The 18,466-nt window shown below is 32.2% G+C and overlaps 6 protein-coding genes across 10 annotated transcripts; 3 read left to right on the top strand and 3 right to left on the bottom strand.

Annotated features, from left to right (window-relative positions):
• On the top strand, window positions 1–2,662 carry LOC127245902 (UDP-glycosyltransferase 76B1-like). 4 transcript variants are annotated; one of them, XM_051267047.1, is made up of 4 exons: window positions 1–200; window positions 278–779; window positions 855–1,751; window positions 2,345–2,490. In XM_051267047.1, the coding sequence occupies exons 2-3, from the start codon at window positions 287–289 to the stop codon at window positions 1,739–1,741; spliced, it is 1,380 nt and encodes a 459-aa protein (XP_051123004.1). In that variant the 5' UTR covers window positions 1–200; window positions 278–286; the 3' UTR covers window positions 1,742–1,751; window positions 2,345–2,490. The 4 variants fall into 4 exon arrangements, with proteins under 4 accessions (XP_051123004.1, XP_051123006.1, XP_051123005.1 ...); XM_051267049.1 differs by lacking the exon at window positions 2,345–2,490 and adding an exon at window positions 2,139–2,326; XM_051267048.1 differs by lacking the exon at window positions 2,345–2,490 and adding an exon at window positions 2,520–2,662 and having other exon boundaries at window positions 2–200.
• LOC127245903 (probable 2-oxoglutarate-dependent dioxygenase AOP1) lies at window positions 2,488–3,732 on the bottom strand. 2 transcript variants are annotated; one of them, XM_051267050.1, is made up of 3 exons: window positions 3,350–3,732; window positions 2,847–3,201; window positions 2,488–2,736 (listed from the first exon to the last, which is right to left on the bottom strand). In XM_051267050.1, the coding sequence occupies exons 1-3, from the start codon at window positions 3,730–3,732 to the stop codon at window positions 2,488–2,490; spliced, it is 987 nt and encodes a 328-aa protein (XP_051123007.1). The 2 variants fall into 2 exon arrangements, with proteins under 2 accessions (XP_051123007.1, XP_051123008.1); XM_051267051.1 differs by having other exon boundaries at window positions 2,847–3,177.
• A 5,620-nt stretch (window positions 3,733–9,352) lies between these two features.
• LOC127245812 (7-deoxyloganetic acid glucosyl transferase-like) lies at window positions 9,353–11,084 on the top strand. Its single transcript, XM_051266888.1, has 2 exons — window positions 9,353–9,941; window positions 10,021–11,084. The coding sequence occupies exons 1-2, from the start codon at window positions 9,422–9,424 to the stop codon at window positions 10,986–10,988; spliced, it is 1,488 nt and encodes a 495-aa protein (XP_051122845.1). The 5' UTR covers window positions 9,353–9,421; the 3' UTR covers window positions 10,989–11,084.
• On the bottom strand, window positions 11,041–12,744 carry LOC127245811 (7-deoxyloganetic acid glucosyl transferase-like). Its single transcript, XM_051266887.1, has 2 exons — window positions 12,103–12,744; window positions 11,041–12,022 (listed from the first exon to the last, which is right to left on the bottom strand). The coding sequence occupies exons 1-2, from the start codon at window positions 12,713–12,715 to the stop codon at window positions 11,097–11,099; spliced, it is 1,539 nt and encodes a 512-aa protein (XP_051122844.1). The 5' UTR covers window positions 12,716–12,744; the 3' UTR covers window positions 11,041–11,096.
• Window positions 12,745–13,611: 867 nt separating this feature from the next.
• Window positions 13,612–14,420, bottom strand: LOC127245813 (17.4 kDa class I heat shock protein-like). The gene has a single exon (XM_051266889.1). It carries the CDS (start codon window positions 14,275–14,277, stop codon window positions 13,807–13,809), a length of 471 nt encoding a protein of 156 aa, XP_051122846.1. The 5' UTR covers window positions 14,278–14,420; the 3' UTR covers window positions 13,612–13,806.
• A 2,117-nt stretch (window positions 14,421–16,537) lies between these two features.
• On the top strand, window positions 16,538–17,293 carry LOC127245936 (18.2 kDa class I heat shock protein-like). Its single transcript, XM_051267101.1, has one exon. The coding sequence runs from the start codon at window positions 16,661–16,663 to the stop codon at window positions 17,123–17,125; it is 465 nt and encodes a 154-aa protein (XP_051123058.1). The 5' UTR covers window positions 16,538–16,660; the 3' UTR covers window positions 17,126–17,293.
• Window positions 17,294–18,466: the final 1,173 nt, after the last annotated feature.

Here is an 18,466-nt window from a genome sequence, read left to right as displayed (position 1 = left end):
ATTTCTGCAAAAGATGGATTCAATTTGGTTGCAATTCGATAATCGGCGCGGCGGTGATCGGGGACCGTGTGATTTACAGAGATTTCAGTTGAACGATGGAGATTACTCGTGAAGCTTCTGGAGAAGTGGTCTTGGTCTGCAACGTCTTACAGTAGCTTTTCAAGCTTCAATCATGGCGAAAAGTTTGACTAAAACTCGAGGTAATCTATGGTAAATTAAAATAATCTATGGAAAATTCTTTTTATAATTAATAATAGTTCAGTTGGCTAATGAGTAGGCGGCCGCCATGGAAGGTGAAGGAGAGCTCGGAAGCTCCATCAATGGCGGTAGGCTGCTCTTCTTCTCACTGCCGTTGCAAGGCCACATGACGCCGATGCTTCATCTCGCCGCCATTCTTCATTCCAAAGGCTTCTCCATTTCTTTCATCCACACTAAATTCAACGCCCCCAATTCCTCCAAATACCCTCAGTTCACCTTCCATCCCCTCTCCGACCATCTCTCCGAATCCGAAACTGCAGGTCTCAGCGTCTTCGATTTAGCGTATTTGATCAACGACAAGTGTTCGGAGCCTTTCCGAGATTTATTGACTGAGTTCTTCACCGATTCCTCCGAGAATCGTCCTTACGCTCTGTTTTCAGATCCTGCCCTAACTTTCACCAGAGACATCGCCAAGAGCTTCGCCCTTCCGAGATTTGTGCTCAGAACCTCCGGCATCGGCGCTTTCCTCGTCTATAGCTCATTTCCTCTGCTTCAGGAGAAACATTATCTCCCGATTCAAGGTACAAATCGAAAATTGAGGGTTTAAGATCCCCCAATTAGTGTCTGAAATTGCTTTATCTTTCTTATATTTGCAGCTTCTCAGTTAGAACAATCCGTTGGCGATCTTCCTCCACTAAGAGTCAAGGATCTGCCGGCGATCGGCGTGCCGGACATGGAAACATTCACCAAGTATATATCAGAGCTTGTCGAGGAAGCTAAAACTTCTTCAGGCGTCATATTCAACTCATTCGAAGAGCTCGAAGACTCTGCCATGGCTGTTCTTCGCCAAACTTTTCCAGTGCCGATATATCCAATCGGTCCCTTTCACCTATACTCACCACCGAATTCGAGCAGCTATTTAACACCTGATCGGACTTCCATCTCCTGGCTGGACAAACAAGCCCCAAAGTCAGTGATCTTCGTGAGTTTCGGAAGCGTTGCATCATTGAAACAGAGAGAATGCTTGGAAATCGCTTGGGGATTAGCCAACAGCGGCTGCCATTTCTTGTGGGTGATCAGACCTGGATCAATCTCCGGCATGAATCGTCAAGATGCATTGCCTGAACAGTTCATGGATATGGTGGAGGGACGAGGATACATTGTCGAATGGGCTCCTCAGCACGATGTTTTGGCACATCCAGCCATTGGAGCTTTTTGGACGCATTGTGGATGGAATTCAACGCTGGAGAGCATCTGCGAGGGTGTGCCTATGATTTGCACGCCCCGTTTTGCCGATCAGATGGTGAACTGCAGATACGCGACGAATGCTTGGACGATAGGTGTGGAACTGAGGGATGGATTGGAAAGGGATAATATCGCTAAGGTAGTCAGAAGACTAATGGTGGAGGAAGAAGGGCTGGAGATTCGACAGAGAGCTTTGGATTTGAAAATGAAGGCTAAATTAACAGTAACACAGAACGGAGGCGGGGCTTCATTCGAATCGTTGAAGAGCTTAATGAGCTGCCTATCATCATCTTCTTGATTGCTGCAAAGTACGATCTCTCATGATTAATCTCAGTTTTCTTGTTTAGTTCGTGTATATATATGTGTGTGTTCTTTGGGTATTGTTTGGTATCTTTAAATGCAAATTTGGGAATGTGGTGAATCAATCTATGATCTATGTGTCGAATTGCTTGTTTAATTGCATGTTGTAATTTTATTTGAATTATTTCTGCTGCAAGGTTGTAACTTTTATGGGAGATTGTCGGCATTTGATTAGATACACTCGAACATTTCAATCTTATTGCATTATGCTAATTTGATACTGGCAGTAGGGCCTTACCTCTTTTACCAGATAACAATAGATTGTAGTCTAAATTTTAATGTCAATAGATTTAGATCAGGAAGAGGTATATAAAAAATCAGAAGATCATTTGCAGGCTTGTGTTTGGAAAGTGGATTGAATTGATTAGAAATTTCAAGATTTTGGTGTGAGGCTTCAGATCACTCATCCAAAGACAACTGAAGCAAATCAGAAGCCTTTTCACGGAGTGTATGCACATAAATCAGTTTGTTTATGACCCTTTTGTTGGATCATGTTTTGTGTTCCATTAATCTACTTACAGTTTTTTGTTTCATTTTGTAGTATTGGGGGCCTTATTTAGAATGTCATTTTACTTCCGACAAGATTCAGCTGTGCTGTATTTTTACGAAAGTGCCTGCTTATTCATATGAAAGAACACACCAAACAATTCACCTAATTTACATCTATAGAAGCAAGTTAAAATTTCAGGCACTCACACCACAGTATGCTTTGGCAGTGCTCTCAGTCATATCTGTAGTGCCACTGAGATAGAACTGTGCCAACCCAAAATTGTCGAACGGCTTAAATTGCTGAGGATGCTCTGCATCCACCAGCTCCTCCGGTATACAGGTAATACCATAGTTGAATGAGAAAAATGCCAGACAATACCTAGGCCTATCCCCTTTCATTATCACTTGATGCTTTGCTGCAAATATCCTCCCATTGCTCCATGCCTAGGTAAGAAATTAAAAGCACCATTACAGAATTGTTTCTTTATATTCATCCTATCTACATACATGTATAGTTATTAACATGAATCTTTATGCTGTAGAAAATTGCTTACTTGATAAGCATCCCCTGCCATGACAACAAATGAAGCAGGCGGGACATCCACAGAAAGCCATTCTCCATTCCTCAGCTGTATTTCCAAACCATTGACCTGGTTTTGGTGAAGTATGGCTAAGAAGCCTTTATCAGTGTGAACATTTGTTCCCACATTATTGCTGTTGCCGTTGTCGCTATCTGGAGGTGAGTATTTTATGGTTCTGAGAAGGTACGTTGTTGATGAAATATGGGATTGGTAGTGTCTTTGTGCTCCATAGCTTGTAAACACCATTTTGTCCACAGTTTGTTCGAGTTCTGATACTAGTTTAGCATAACATAGTATGCTTTCACTGCACAAGGATAGAGTAAGTAACCTGCTCGAAAAAGTTTTCTTGTAAAATTTCAAAGTTATTAGACATATTTCTGAGATAATATCTAACTCTTAGCTTGGTTACAAGTTAGTTCTGAACCTGAAGCTCAAGAACACTGTAATCAATTCATGTTAAGCTTTGAACAGGTTACCTGAATCTATTATTTCCCGACTGCCACATGAGATTTGTGAAGCTTTGAACAGCTTCAGAAGTGGTTACCTCTGGAATTCCCATGCTTTCATGGAGGGGGGCATGGGGAAGTTGTCCGACATAGCCATAGAACACCAAGTCAGAAGTGTTCCTAGTTTTGATCTCGAGCGGCAGATCGAACAGCTCTTCCATTACATCAAACACTTGCCTGTCTAGTTCTCCTGAAACATCATCGTATTGTGCTATAAAATATCCATACTCTTCAAGGGCTTTCTTCACATTCTTGCAATCTTCTATCCATGAATCTGAACTGGGATTTGTGTTTTTTCTTGACAGATCAAAGATCGGAATCTTGGGAGTTGCTGCATTAGAACTGCTCATCATGGGAGTAAATTACAACAGCTTTTTAATCTGCTTGTGTTTAAGCTGTGTGTGTGTGTTTGTGGTTTGGAATAAATAGGCACCACTTGAGCTCAATATTGTTGATTCGACAATAGTAAAAATTTGAACTGAAATAGTATTTTAGGTGATATTTTTAAATGAAATTTCATATATATACACACGGACGGAACTATTAGGGGTTTGGAGTCACCTGCCTCCGGCCCCAAAAATATATTTGATAGTAAAATTATGTATTTTCAATAATCTGACCCCTTTCCCCTATTTCTTAGTTTTTATTTTTATGTGTAAAAGTAATAAATATTATATAATTTTATTGATTTATTATTCAATATTTAATATTTTTAATAAAAAAATTATATAATTATGTTAAAATTTTCAATTTTGAGCACATTATTTTTGCCTATTTTTTTTTCTTTATTCTTTATCCGGTGTACCAAAGGGAATTAAAAAAAGAAAGACATCGAACTAATAAAAATGAATCTATATTTTCTTCCCGAAGCTTGAAGGCTAGTTTTGTCACTGTATATATATATACACTAAATAAAAAATTGAGTGTTTGATCGGATGAGAAAAAAAAAAAAAAAAAATTGATGAAAGAGTCTTCCGGCTCATTTAGTTAATCAAATATATTATGTGTTAATTCATGCATGGGTGGCAAAGTGACAATTTGGAATAGTATAAAAGAGTAAGATTTGAGATCCTATATATGTTTTGGAGATTATGAATGGGTTTTTTAATGGTCAAAGATTTTGCATAGCAGAGGGAATATAGATAAATTTCATGTAGTAGGATGTTGAGAGATTTGATTGATAGGTATCTATTACCTAACTGCCATGAAAAATAACAAATTAGGGATGGGATCATATTGATCATAGTCATACTAAAAATTAAATTATTTGGGTGTAGATTGGATCTAGTTTCTTGTTTATTTAGTTAAAATGTGATGTCCCTGTTGGTCCCCTTGGTTGGCCAAGAACTTCCAAAGGGTTACATCAATTCTGTGTTATGTCATGGTTGACATAATTGAAGTGGCTGCACATTTGATTGCAAATTTTTGATGGATGCATTTGTCTTTTATATTTTAGATATTGTGCCATTGTTGCAATCAATGAGTAATATATGTATTTTAAATATATATATATATATTTATTTTTTTAATGACGTATGAACCCGCAGTCGCTACCTGAAAATACGCACTGAGTAAACCTCCAGTCGAACCTAATACTCTACGAACCAAGCCCGATGGATTTTTATTACTTAGGGTGAGATAGTAAGATTGCTGATTAAGTATGAATTTTTAAAAGTTTTGAGATTATGTAGTACTAGTGTGCTCACCCACCCCTGCGTGTTACACAGTTTGTGTAAATTAATAAATTTTATTATATGACAATTTATTTAATCCTACCTATGAAAGAAGTATTGATGTAAATTTACAAATATGTTCAGTCAACATTTGAATGTACTTCTGTGATATTAATACATAAATTTTTTATTATTATATAATAAAAATAACAATATTAAATAGATGACAATATATATTGAAAAATAATAAAATAAATATATGACAATATAAAAATATATGATTAGTTAAAGATTATTAATTATATTTTTTGAAGAAAAAAAATAAATATATAATCCTTATATAATTTTATATATATATTTAAAATATCATGCCTGCAAAATTAAAATAAATAAGAAAATGATTAAAAAATACTAATCAGTTATATAAAAAAAAAATGTTTAAATATAATTTTTTTTAAATATATTATTCATGATACTCATAATATTCTCGTATGTTTATCTATATATTTATGTATAAATAAGTTATATATATATATATATGCATATATATGATTGTTATAAAATATTTATTAAAAAATATAATAGATAAAATTAAATCATAATTTACAATTATAAGGGATTTAAGGTATGTTCTTTTGAATCGAATTTATTAAAAAACAATAATAGTCTATAAATAATATATATCTTGAGGAAAAATATAAATAATATTAATGATCATCAAATCGAAGTGTAAAAATATACATAGAAAAAATAAAAAATAAAAAATACTCATGTTTAGAAGCAATTATAAAAATAAAGCAAATTTCTTTTAATTATTATATAAAAGAAATAACACTATAATCAACAAAAATAAATAAAGTCAAAAACAAAAATAGAATATTGTATACATTTTCTATAATGTTGAGTTTTAAAATATAAAAGTGCTACTAATAAAAAGAATATATATACATACAACCATAAACTAAATAATAATAGAAAAACTCCAAAATATAATTATTATTAATCTTTTTTTCCATTAATTGATATATTTGATATGAATCTCTTCTCCATAATCGAACAATAGATATTGTCACATGTAAAAAAAATAATAAAATAAATATATAAATAAAGAAATAAATAAGATAGTGTAGATGATGATATTTGGCGATGATAAAAAAATCATAATTCAAATTAATTTATTAAAATCATAAAATACTATAAAAATATTTTAAAAACAATCTTATTCAAAATTAAAATGAATAATAGAGATAACATATATATATATAAATAAATACTCATAATAAAACCATTATGTTTTTCTTTATCTATATACATTCAATATAAATGGTAATTATGAAAAAAAAAAAATTGTATATAAATAGATATAATCTTAGCTAGTGGAAAAAAAAAAAAATCAAATATAGAAACACAAACAAACACATTTTATAAATATATGGCATAGAAACAAAATGTAAATATACAACAACAAATATTTTTACATTAAAACAAATTATTTTTCTTTCACAAAACAAATCCACTCTCAACCTCGTATTATCAAAACACCAATGGATGGTACCTTTAAATATACGAAAAAATGCATTAAAAGTTATCATAATTTAAACCTCAATTTATGCCTAAATATATTCATTATCCAATAATTTCATTAAATAAGACAATTATGCTTATTAATTATGAATAATTAAATAAAACAATTTTATCAAAATTTTGAAAATAATAACAAAAAAAAAATATCAAATGTGAAATTTACATTGATGTCTTTTATATATAATAATAATATATTAAAATTTAAATTTTAATATATATTATTAATTATATCAATTATAACTACATAATATTAATAATAATTGTTAACTATATCAATTAATATAATTTTCTTTATTAAAAAATTCAAACAATTAAGAAATAAAATTTGGTCACGTGAAACCTCCCTCAAATATATAATATATGGATATGTATTACATAATAAATATATTAAATTATCTATATAATATATAGATAATAATAATAATAATAATAAGAGAATTAAGTGTGACTAAAACAGATAAGAAACTGAAATATCTGTAAACACAAAATTATATGAAATTATTTATACACAGTACAAAATAAAAATAAAATAAAATAGTATAAGTAAATTATACGTTAAATAAAAATATATAAATTTATTTTTAAAAAAATAAAAATAGAAAGAAACAATAAATTGATATGAGATCCATTTTTCATACATATAATTAAAATATATTTTCAAATTATCATGATTAATTATAATTTCATAAATTATATCTATTATAACTATATCAATTAATATAATTATTTAATATAAATTATAATGAAAAATAGGAAAATTTCATTATCCATTATTTACTGGTATAAATAAAAATTAAGAAAATTTTAAATTAATTTTAAATTTTTTAAGAATTAAAAAATAAAAAAAGTATAGAATTATGAAACTTATTTGCGTTTTTATATATATATATATATATATATATTAAAATTACAAAATATAATTAATGATAGTTTTAATTTTATTGATTATTAATATATTATTTTTATTATAAAAATAAATAAAATTATATTCCAAAGTTATTACATTTTCAATAGCATTAATCAGGGGTATAAATAGATAAAATTATAATTTACTTTAATCATAAATTAAATCAAATATTTTATTATATTTAAATTATATTAAATTATAGTTTTATTAATTATGATATACTTAATGACATTAAATATATATTTATTTTATTAAGAGATCAAAAATAAATCAAAAAATAAAAAAATTTGACAAAAAAAATTTGATGAGGTGGACTCCACACCGATCTCTTTTATATATATATATATAACGGTATTTTCCTTTTAAGAAATATCTTATAAAATATATATATTCCATCATCCATTCACTAAAATTAGTCCACTTAAGTTCAGTAAGAAAATTAAAAAAAAAAAAAATAGATATTTTATTGTAAATGTAATAGATAGTTATGAGTATTTTAGAAAATTTAGTTATAAATTAAAGTAAACAAAACAAAGTTAGTGATATTTTTTGTTTTATAATTTTTAAGATTTTTCAAAAATCAGAAAATTTTTTGAAAAATTCATTTGTTTTTTTTTTCGTTTTTTTAAGAAAATATTCTGCTAAATTATTTAAATACAAAATTAAAATTAATTTTTTTTCCCAAAATTCAAACCCAAAGAAACATATTTTTTGTCTTGAGTTTTGCATAATAAATTCTACAATTTTGGTCAAGTAGCCATTTATCAGCAACATCATATGGATTGTCTGTAAGTAGCCATCAAGGAAAAAATAATCATAATAAAAATAATTAGAAATTTGAATTAGAAATTTGAATGCAAAATTTTGGTGATACAGAAGTATAAGTATCGGGTGTGTTTGGGGATTAATATTTTTTTCTAAAAATATCAAATTGAACATCTATTTTTTATTTTTTATATTATACCGAAAAATAATTTTACATTAAAAACATTAAGACCTATTTATATCATATCATACCACTATTCAAATTTAAAATTTTTATTATTCAAAGCTCAATTTAAAATCCAAATCCCAAACAAACACGTCACAGTTTAAATTCTATCAAAGTTATACCAGAAGATTCGGAAAATATGTTGGGCTTTTCTTTATTCCCTCCAATGTGTTTAAGCCCAAATTTATTCTTTTGTGATTTAAAGATTGTGTAAGGTTTTTATTTATTTATTTTAGAAAATATGACACAAATTTCTTTTAAAATTGCATATGAGCCCTTGTACTTTTATAAATATTAGCATAAAATTTCCTTAAAAAAAATCTTGTACAATGTTACGAAAATATCGGTATAAGACAGAATTGTACAGAATTTTCAAATAACATTTGAGTCAAACATAATTTTGTTTTAAATAATTTTGTATATGATTTGGCTAGTGTGACTTACTTTATTGAAATTTGAAATGTAACTACGTGTAAATTTTGATCGTTGATTTTGAAGATTTGAACGAACAGATAAATTGATTTTTAATATAATATAAAAAATAAAAAAAAATTAATATTTAAAATTCAATTTCCAAACAAACATACATTTTGATTAGTTTGAGGACAAATTTATTTGAGCATATTGCAAACTCTTCCTGTCAAAGGAAAATTCAATTAGCATAAATAAAATATACAAATATAGCATGTATCTATAAAAAATTATATTAAAATATTATTTAAATTAAATTTGAAAACAAAAATTCCAAAATTCAAACTAAATAAAATCGATAAAGACAAAAGGGTGCATTTGATTCAACCGATAAGATATGTCACTAATTTATCGGTTCCATAGGAAATTGGACTGTCCCAATCTCATGTTAGGCCACCTGCACTTCAATTATTGAGATGAGCAGCGAATATTCCGGCGCGGCGGCGCCGCCGCACATTCTTATCTTCCCGGTGCCATTACAGGGTCACGTGAGCTCGATGTTGAACCTGGCGGAGATCTTCTGCCTGTCCGACCTGCACGTGACGGTAGTCCTCACTGACTACAGCCACCGCCGCCTCCTCCGCCACGGCGGCCTCCACTCCCGCTTCTCCCGCTACGGCGGCGCTTTCCGGGCGGCGACAATCTCCGACGGCCTCCCCGACGACCACCCTCGTACCGGCGAGGCGATTTTTGACGTGGTGATGAGCCTCAGAGAAGTCGGCGGGGAACAGTTCCGGCGAGTAATGGAATCCAGCGACGGCGCGTCACGGCGGCGCGTGAGCTGCCTTATCATAGACGGCATGATGAGTTACACTCTTCCGGTCGCCGCCGAACGCCGGATTCCGTACTTCATCTTCCGCACGATCAGCGCGTGCGCTTTCTGGTCGTATTTTTGTACGCCGGAGATCATCGCCGCCGGCGAAATGCCGTTAAGAGGTTCTCCAAATCAATTATATATATATAATTTTTTAAAAAAAAGAAACCTTTTTAATTAACATCAAACTGATAATTTCAGGGAACGATGAAGACAAACTAACATACTGGAGGAAGAAAGAAATGGATTTTCCGGTGACCGCCGTGCCGGGAATGGAGGGGATTCTCCGGCGGCGGGACCTTCCGGGGCTCCTCCGTGTGAACGACGCCGCGAATCTTTCGCTTCAGGCAATGGCAGCAGAGACGAAAGCGACTACTAAAGCCAATGGATTCATTCTCAATACATTCGAAGATTTAGAAGGTCCGATTCTCGATCAAATCCGCAAACATATTCCAAATCTATACTCCGTCGGCCCTCTCCACTCACATTTGAAGTCAAGGTTGGAGTCGAGTGGATTCGAATCGTCGCAAAAGAATTCAAGTAGTTTTTGGGCCGAAGATTCGAGCTGCATTGACTGGTTGGACTCGCAACCTATAGGATCGGTTGTGTATGTAAGCTTTGGTAGTGTTACGATGTTGACAAGGGATGAATTGTTCGAGTTTTGGTACGGTTTGGTGAACAGTGGAATCAGATTTTTATGGGTGATACGACCTGATTCTGTAGTCGGGAATAGGGTTGGGGATACGATCCCGGAGGAGTTAGAAGAGGGTACAAAACGAAGAGGGCATATGGTGGAGTGGGTCCCACAATCGACGGTTTTAGGGCATCCGTCGGTCGGTGTGTTTTTCACGCACAGTGGATGGAATTCGATCTTGGAGTGTGTTGCGATTGGGTTGCCGATGATTTGTTGGGCTTATTTTGTCGATCAGATGACAAATAGTAGGTTCGTGAGCGAAGTTTGGAAGATGGGATTGGATATCAAAGATACTTGCGATCGAGTTATAGTTGAAAATGTTGTTCGGGAAGTTATGGAAGTCAGAAAAGATGAGTTTCTAGAAAGAGCCCGTGCGATGTCGATTATGGCGAGGAATGCTATTTCCGAAGGTGGTTCTTCGTTCGTGAACTTGAACCGATTGAACGAGTTTTTAAAGTCGACTACTCAACGATAACTAATGTAGCTCAAGAATGTAGTTTGATAACTAATGTAGCTAGAGAATGTAGTTTAAAACTTTCGGAAAATGTATTTCTCGTTTATTATTGCATAATTTCATCGGCAATCAATTTATCAGTGAATTAATATACTCGATAAAATCATCCAAGTTAGAATACGAAGAACCCCCTCCACTAATCGCCTTCTTGGCAAGTTTCGCCATATGTTCGGCTCGTTCTTGAAACTCATCCTTCCTGACTTCCATAAGCTCCGTAACAACATTCTCGACGATATGTCGATCACAAGTGTCTTTTATATCTATCCCGATCTTCCAAACCTCACCCACAAACCTACTAACCACCATTTGATCAGCAAAATACGGCCAACATATCATCGGAACACCCGCTACAATACTCTCTACAGTCGAATTCCATCCACTGTGCGTAAAAAATCCACCAACGGCCTGATGGTTAAGCACTACTTCCTGCGGCGCCCAATCCACAAAACGGCCCAATTCTTTAGTACCTTCGACTAATCCCTTCAAAATTTCATCGCCTTTACCGGCAATCACATCAGGTCTTATCACCCACAAAAATCTAATTTTACTGTTCATCAGACCCTGCCATAATTCTAACAATTGTTCCTTCGTCACGATTGTAATACTTCCGAAGCTCACATATATCACCGATTTTTTGCCTTGCAAGTCCAGCCAATCAATGCAGCTCCAATCCTCGGCCCAAAAACTACCCGATGAACTCGAGGATCCAGAATTGGTCTCGACGAGTCTCGACTTCAAGTGGGCGTGGATTGGGCCGAGGGTAAAGGTTCTCGGGATTTGCTTGCGAATCTCGGACACTATCAAGCCTTCCAAATCGTCGAATGTATTCATTATCGCCGCTTGTGCTCGAACCGATTGCCGTGTGACGGTTATAACGTGTTTCACGGAGGGGTCGTCGGCGTACACCGGATTGTAAAACCGCGGGAGGTCCCGGCGCCGGAGAATTCCGGCCATCGCCGGCAAGCTCATTATGAGTTCATCCATGGCGTCATTTTCTTGAAAATGATCAAATTAGTTACGAAAGAATTGTATGTTATTTTTTTAAATTTAAGAGTTTGTTTTAAAAATTGAGTACCGTTTTTGGGGGTTTCGCCGGCGGCGATGATCTCCGGCAGCCGGAAAAGAGTCCAGAAATAAGCGGCGCCGGAGGTGCGGAAAGAAATGAGCGGGATTCCGGTCTCCGCCGCGAAATCGGTGGCGAAGTCGAGAATCCCGTCGGCGACGATGCAGGTGGCGCGGCGGCGGGAGGCGGAGGCGAGGAGGCCGTCGTTGACCATGACGTTCTTGAACGCCGGCGCCATGGTGGCGGCGACGGCGGAGATGATTTCGAGGGCTTTTCCGCCGACGCGGGGGTGATCGTCGGAGAGGCCGTCGGGGAGGGGGAGGAAGCGGAAGCCGGAGTAGGCGGAGAAGATGGAGTGGACGGCGGCGTGGCGGAGGAGGCGGCGGTGGTAGAAGTCGGAGACGACGAAGGTGACGTGGAGGCGGGAGAGGCAGAGGAGATGGGCGAGGTTGAGCATAGAGTTGTAATGGCCTTGGGCGGGGAGAGGGAAGATAACCACGTGCGCCGGCGGCTCGTTTTCAGACGCCATTGTTACAGCTTGGGAGTTGCAGAAGGAAGGAAGAAGATAAGAGAATTTATTGAAGGAAGAAGAAGAAATCAATTTGTAAAATGCATTGGAGAGCATTCCTCATTGATTACGTCACCTACTAGCTGCAAAAGTTTGTTACTTTCAATTTAATGGTCTTCATCTCCCACTCACAAAATATCTTCTTCGTTTTTTTCATTATTTTATTTTTTTTTTCGTTTCGAGACTTGAAGGATTTATTTGTTTGATAGAATTGTACGAAAAATAATTTTTTTTTAATGTAAAATATAAAAGTATATGTAAAAAATAATAAATATATATAGTATATTAATTTTCTTTTAGAAAAATATATAAGAGAAAATAAAAAAAAAAAAAAAAAAAAACACAAATCTTTTTCAAGTAATATTATGCACCTTAAACTAAAGCAATGCATCTTCATATTACTCCAAAAAAGCTTGTATGAGTTTTTGTAGGGAATGAGTCTTTAAAGAAAATCAAATATATTCATATTAATATTATTGTGTTAAAAATTACGAATTCTCAATTTATAAATAAAATAAAAAATAATCTTACCATCTCTAGACAACATATCAAAAATTCTTTGTTGGAAAAGCACAATCGTATTGTCACTTAGGGTCTATTTGATACCGGAATATTGAAATGAAAAAATATACATTTATTTTTGTTTATTTGAGTCGAAAAATTCAAATTAGAGAAATAAATTTATTAAAATTTTTATTCCATGTGTAAAATCATTGTCCATATTATTTATTTTAGTTGGGTTATATAACCAGGTTTCTTGATCTTATAAAATTGTTCATTGCTTAGAGCATTTTTAATCATTACCTCTCCGGTTATCTCTTTTAGTAAAAATAACAAAAAGAAAGATAATTGTAACATATACTCTTACAACAAATGATGTTATTTAATTATTTTTCAGTTTTTTTTTTTTTTCTACATGCTATCAACTTAAATAAAACATTCAAAATATATAATTATTGAAAATTTATTTTATTATTATATAACATATAATTATACACCATGAAACTGATCAATTCTCATACAATACAATTATATTCAATAAAAATAACATAAAAATTCACATAGTCATAAATTCATATTTTAAAATTACTGATGCACCAAATAATCTCAACCACTCATTCAGCAGATGGAAAATGGACGGCCAGGATTTAACCTGAGATATCGACAGCCTTTACCTCCGTCTTCTTCACTTCCTCCTTCGGCACCGTCACCGTCAGAACTCCGTTCTCCATCGCCGCCTTCACCTGCTCCAGTTTCGCATTTTCCGGCAGCCTGAAGCGGCGGAGGAACTTGCCGCTGCTTCTCTCAACACGGTGCCACTTATCGTTCTTCTCCTCCTGCTCTTTGTTTCTCTGGCCGCTAATCTGCAAAATCGTTCCGTCCTCCACCTCCACCTTCACCTCCTCCCTCTTCAATCCAGGAACGTCGACCTTGAACACATGAGCCTCCGGCGTCTCCTTCCAGTCGATCCGAGCGTTGGCGATGGCGGTTGCGTCGGAGGAAGGAGCGTTTGCGACGGAATTGAAAGGAAATCCTTCGAATGGATCCCAAACATCCAAGGAAAATGGATCGAAGACGTTGCTGCGGCGGTTGCCGAAGAAACTCGGAATTAGAGACATTTTGTCTGCTCTGTGCGGAAATTTGGTAGTGATCGGAGCTTGATTTACGGAGAATTTGATTATCTGCAGATGCTATTGAAGAATTCGTTTGGTGATTTGGTGAAGAAGAATGGCGTTTTATAGAGATGAACAGAGGCTTCTCGTGCTTTCGTGAGAATTCTGAAAAACAAACGCTTTTTTGGTTCTCCAAGTACATTCTGGATCATACCAGAATTATCTATTTTTTAAAATATATATATATATAGGAATATAAAATTTATTTTGTTTGTTTTTATTTTTAATATATTTTAAAATATATAGTAATTTATTTTATTTTATTTTATTTTGTTTAATATTTAATACTCTATTTTTATTAATAAATATATTAATGTTTTTAATAAAAATTATCAAACAAACACCTTCAAAATGTAAAATTGAACAGAAAGTTACATTAAACATTTTGGAATGTATTCTCTCTTGAACAATGCAGGTCATCCTTAACTAGAATATTATACTCCGTCCGTATTGTCAGAAGGGTGGTATTTGTTTTTTTACTTAAATTTTTTAATATTAATATTATATTAAATTTAGTAAAAAAAACAAAAATATTTTTTGATATAATATAAAAATAACGACTTTTGTGTAATATATTGTAAGTTGAAAGAGTATTTATTATATTAAATATATTGTACAATTACTAAATTAAAAAATGATAACTTTATTTTAGAACGAATGAAAATGAAAAATAGTAATATTTCAATGGGACAGAGGGAGTATACGTTCTTTTATAGGGTTTGTTTGTTTTTGTCAAAAAACTAAATCCATATTCTTTAAATATATATTACACACATTTTTTTATATATTATTTATAAATTTTTATATTTCAAAAAAAAAAAAAAAAACAAATCATTTTACAATACAAACAAAACTTTTCTTTTATTTCTTCATTCTCATACATGTTTAACTCCTTAATATACATATTTTTCAAAACCAATAATAACTCCCTACTAAAATAATAGTTTTATTTTGTCTTTTTTTTTTTTTTTTCCTTAGACAGCAGTCTCATTTTATTTTGGTATTAACGCTCTATTTTTTTTACAAAATTATCCCCACATTATCTCAATAATTATATAAAGTACAAATATATTAATCTTTAAAAATATTTTTACACCGCCACTGTTAATATAATATTATTATTTTTTAATTCTCGAACTCATTTTAAGGTTATTCCCAACCCTTCACTTCATTTTCGCAGTAGTTAAAAATGACAGTTTATCTACACTAATTTTACTTCAATTTTGCACTCTAAAAGAAATATATTCTCTGTATATTCTTTATATACCTTTTCATATTTATAAATTACACTACAACTTTAATTTATTTTATACATTATAATCTATATCTATATAATTTATATTTTCTTTAAAATTTACATATATAAAAATTAACATTTATAATTTATAACTATTACCAATAAATATTTTTAAGAAAATAAAATTATACAATACTTTTAAAATATATATATATCATTTTCTTAAAAAATAAAATTACATATCACTTTAATAAAATAAAATTATACATTATTTTATTAAAATAAAATAAAATTACATTCTCCCTCCGTCCTAAAATTATAGTTTGTGTTTGACACGGAATTTAAGGAATATTAACAATGAGTAAAAAGTACTGCTAATGACTTTTTTGTCTTTTGTGAGTGTATTGGTGTAAAAAATAGTGGCAATTGTGCAATAAAAATTAAAAAGTAGATGTAATTTTATGGTAATATGATTATTTATGAAAATAAAGACTATTGTTTAGGACGAACAAAAATAATAAATAAGACTATTGTATTGAGACAAAAAAATATATAATTATTTTTTTAAAAAAAAAGTAGGCAATAAAAAAAAAAGAATAATAAAAATATATCGAACACCACAAAATACTACCAAAATTCCACTCAAAAAAATATAATGAAAGTATAAAATAACACTATATAAAACTGCATAAATAGAACAAAATTTGAAATAGATTAGAGCCCCTACACCAATTTTTTCCACAACCCAGTGGGTTGGAAAAGGCCTAACTGTCTCTCTTATTCCCAAACTATTTTGGAGGAGAGAGTATATAACAAATATTAAAAAGAATTATTAAATAAATAAAAATTATTATAGAGGCTGCTAGAACGATCTCGCGTGGTCTAGAGAAACATCGAGTCGAAACCGCTAAAGCGTTCTTCAGAAAGCGCCAGAAATCGCGAGAACACTCCAACCCCCACTATAAATTGCCTTTCAGGGCTCTCCGAAGAACACCACAAAATCTCCGAATCAGTTGAAATTCAAGCAGTAGAAGCAATTTTCAATCTTCAGCGTCCAGAGAATCGTTCAATTCTCACTCGAAACAGGTCAGAATGTCTCTGATTCCAAGCTTTTTCGGTAACCGCCGCAGCAACATCTTCGATCCATTCTCCTTGGATCTTTGGGATCCGTTCGAGGGACTCCCCTTCCAAAATTCGTCCTCGGCTCGGGAGACCACCGCCATAGCCAACGCTCGCATCGACTGGAAGGAGACGCCGGAATCGCATGTCTTCAAGGTCGATGTTCCTGGATTGAAGAAGGAGGAGGTCAAGGTTGAGGTGGAGGACGGCTCGATTCTGCAGATTAGCGGCGAGAGAAGCAAGGAGCAGGAGGAGAAGAACGATAAGTGGCATCGCGTGGAGAGAAGCAGCGGCCAGTTCCTCCGCCGCTTCAGGCTGCCGGAAAATGCGAAGCTGGATAATGTGAAGGCGGCGATGGAGAACGGTGTTCTGACGGTTACTGTGCCTAAAGAGGAAGCGAAGAAGCCGGACGTCAAAGCCATTGACATCTCCGGTTAACTCTGTCCTCTTCTTATACACATACAATTTCGTGCTCCTTAGTTCCATTTCTGTTGCTCGTTTTCGATGTGTTGCTTGAATAATGTCTACTGTGTCTCTGTAATTGGATTGATGCGCTGAGTGTTGCATTGTGAAGTTTGTGTTGCTGAACAAGTATAAATTTCTTAATTCCCTTTGCACAATTTCTAGAAATTTTTTGATTAGAATTAAATTTTAGAACTAAATTATATTGAATAATTGTTGAGAAAAATGTGAAATAAAATTTAAATTGAATTTTAATATATTTTAATAGTTAGATAGAGTTTAAAAATATAGGCATTTTTAAAGCTAAAGTTTTGAGCAATTTGTCATGTTGCTTTTGCTAAGGGTCGATTATTTATATTTAAATAACAAAATTAATATTCTCTATTAATAATATATAATTTAAAAAATAAAAATAAATTTTTTAATATTTTAAATATTATATTTTAATAAAAAAATTATATTTACTATTAAAGTACAATGAGATTCTGATAGTCCCATGAATGAAGTACTATATAAATTAATTTTATGAAAATATTAAAAAATATTAAATATTAATGAAAAAAATATTAGAGAGAGAAAAAAATTAAAGTGATTTTGAATAAATTTATAAGAAAATTATAATTTAGTTAAATTAATTATATTTATTAAATATATTTAAAATTATTAAAGTTATCAAAAATAAAAATAAGAAAAATTAAATAAATGGACTGAAAGGAAAAAATATTAATGAAGGGAGATTAAATTTAAACACTCCCCCAAGTCTCTTATTATATGTCTACTATTTTATTTTTATCCAGTCTTATGTAAAAATGGTGTGTTTTTCATTAATAATTTTATAGTTCTAACCATAAAAATAAATATACATTGAGGTGTGTTTGTTTGGGGGTTTGGATTTTGAGTTGGGATTTGAATAGTAAAAATTTTGAATTTGAATAGTTGTATGATGTGATATAAATAGGATTTGATGTGATGTTTTGAATGTAAAATTAATTTTTAGTATAATATAAAAAATAAAAAATATGTGTTCGATTTGATATTTTTTGGGAGAAAAAATGGAATGAATAGTAAAAATCTACCAAAATCTTTCAAACAAACACACCCTGATTATTGGTTGAAGTACATACAACTGTATTGATAATATAAAATTAATAAATATATATTTTAAATTTTATAGTTAATAATTTTTTAAAATTTAATTAAAATAATAAGTTAATTTGATTTTAATATATAAATATTTATAATATATTATATTTATTTTTATTGAAATATTTTTAATTATTTATTAATTATATTTCATATAAATTCTTGTGTTTATTA

This window comes from Andrographis paniculata, unplaced genomic scaffold, assembly GCF_009805555.1.
Source record: "Andrographis paniculata isolate CXL003 unplaced genomic scaffold, ASM980555v1 Contig25END, whole genome shotgun sequence".
Lineage (NCBI taxonomy): Eukaryota > Viridiplantae > Streptophyta > Magnoliopsida > Lamiales > Acanthaceae > Andrographis > Andrographis paniculata.
Note: the sequence above shows the minus strand (reverse complement) of the source record. Positions and strands in the feature narration are given on the sequence as shown.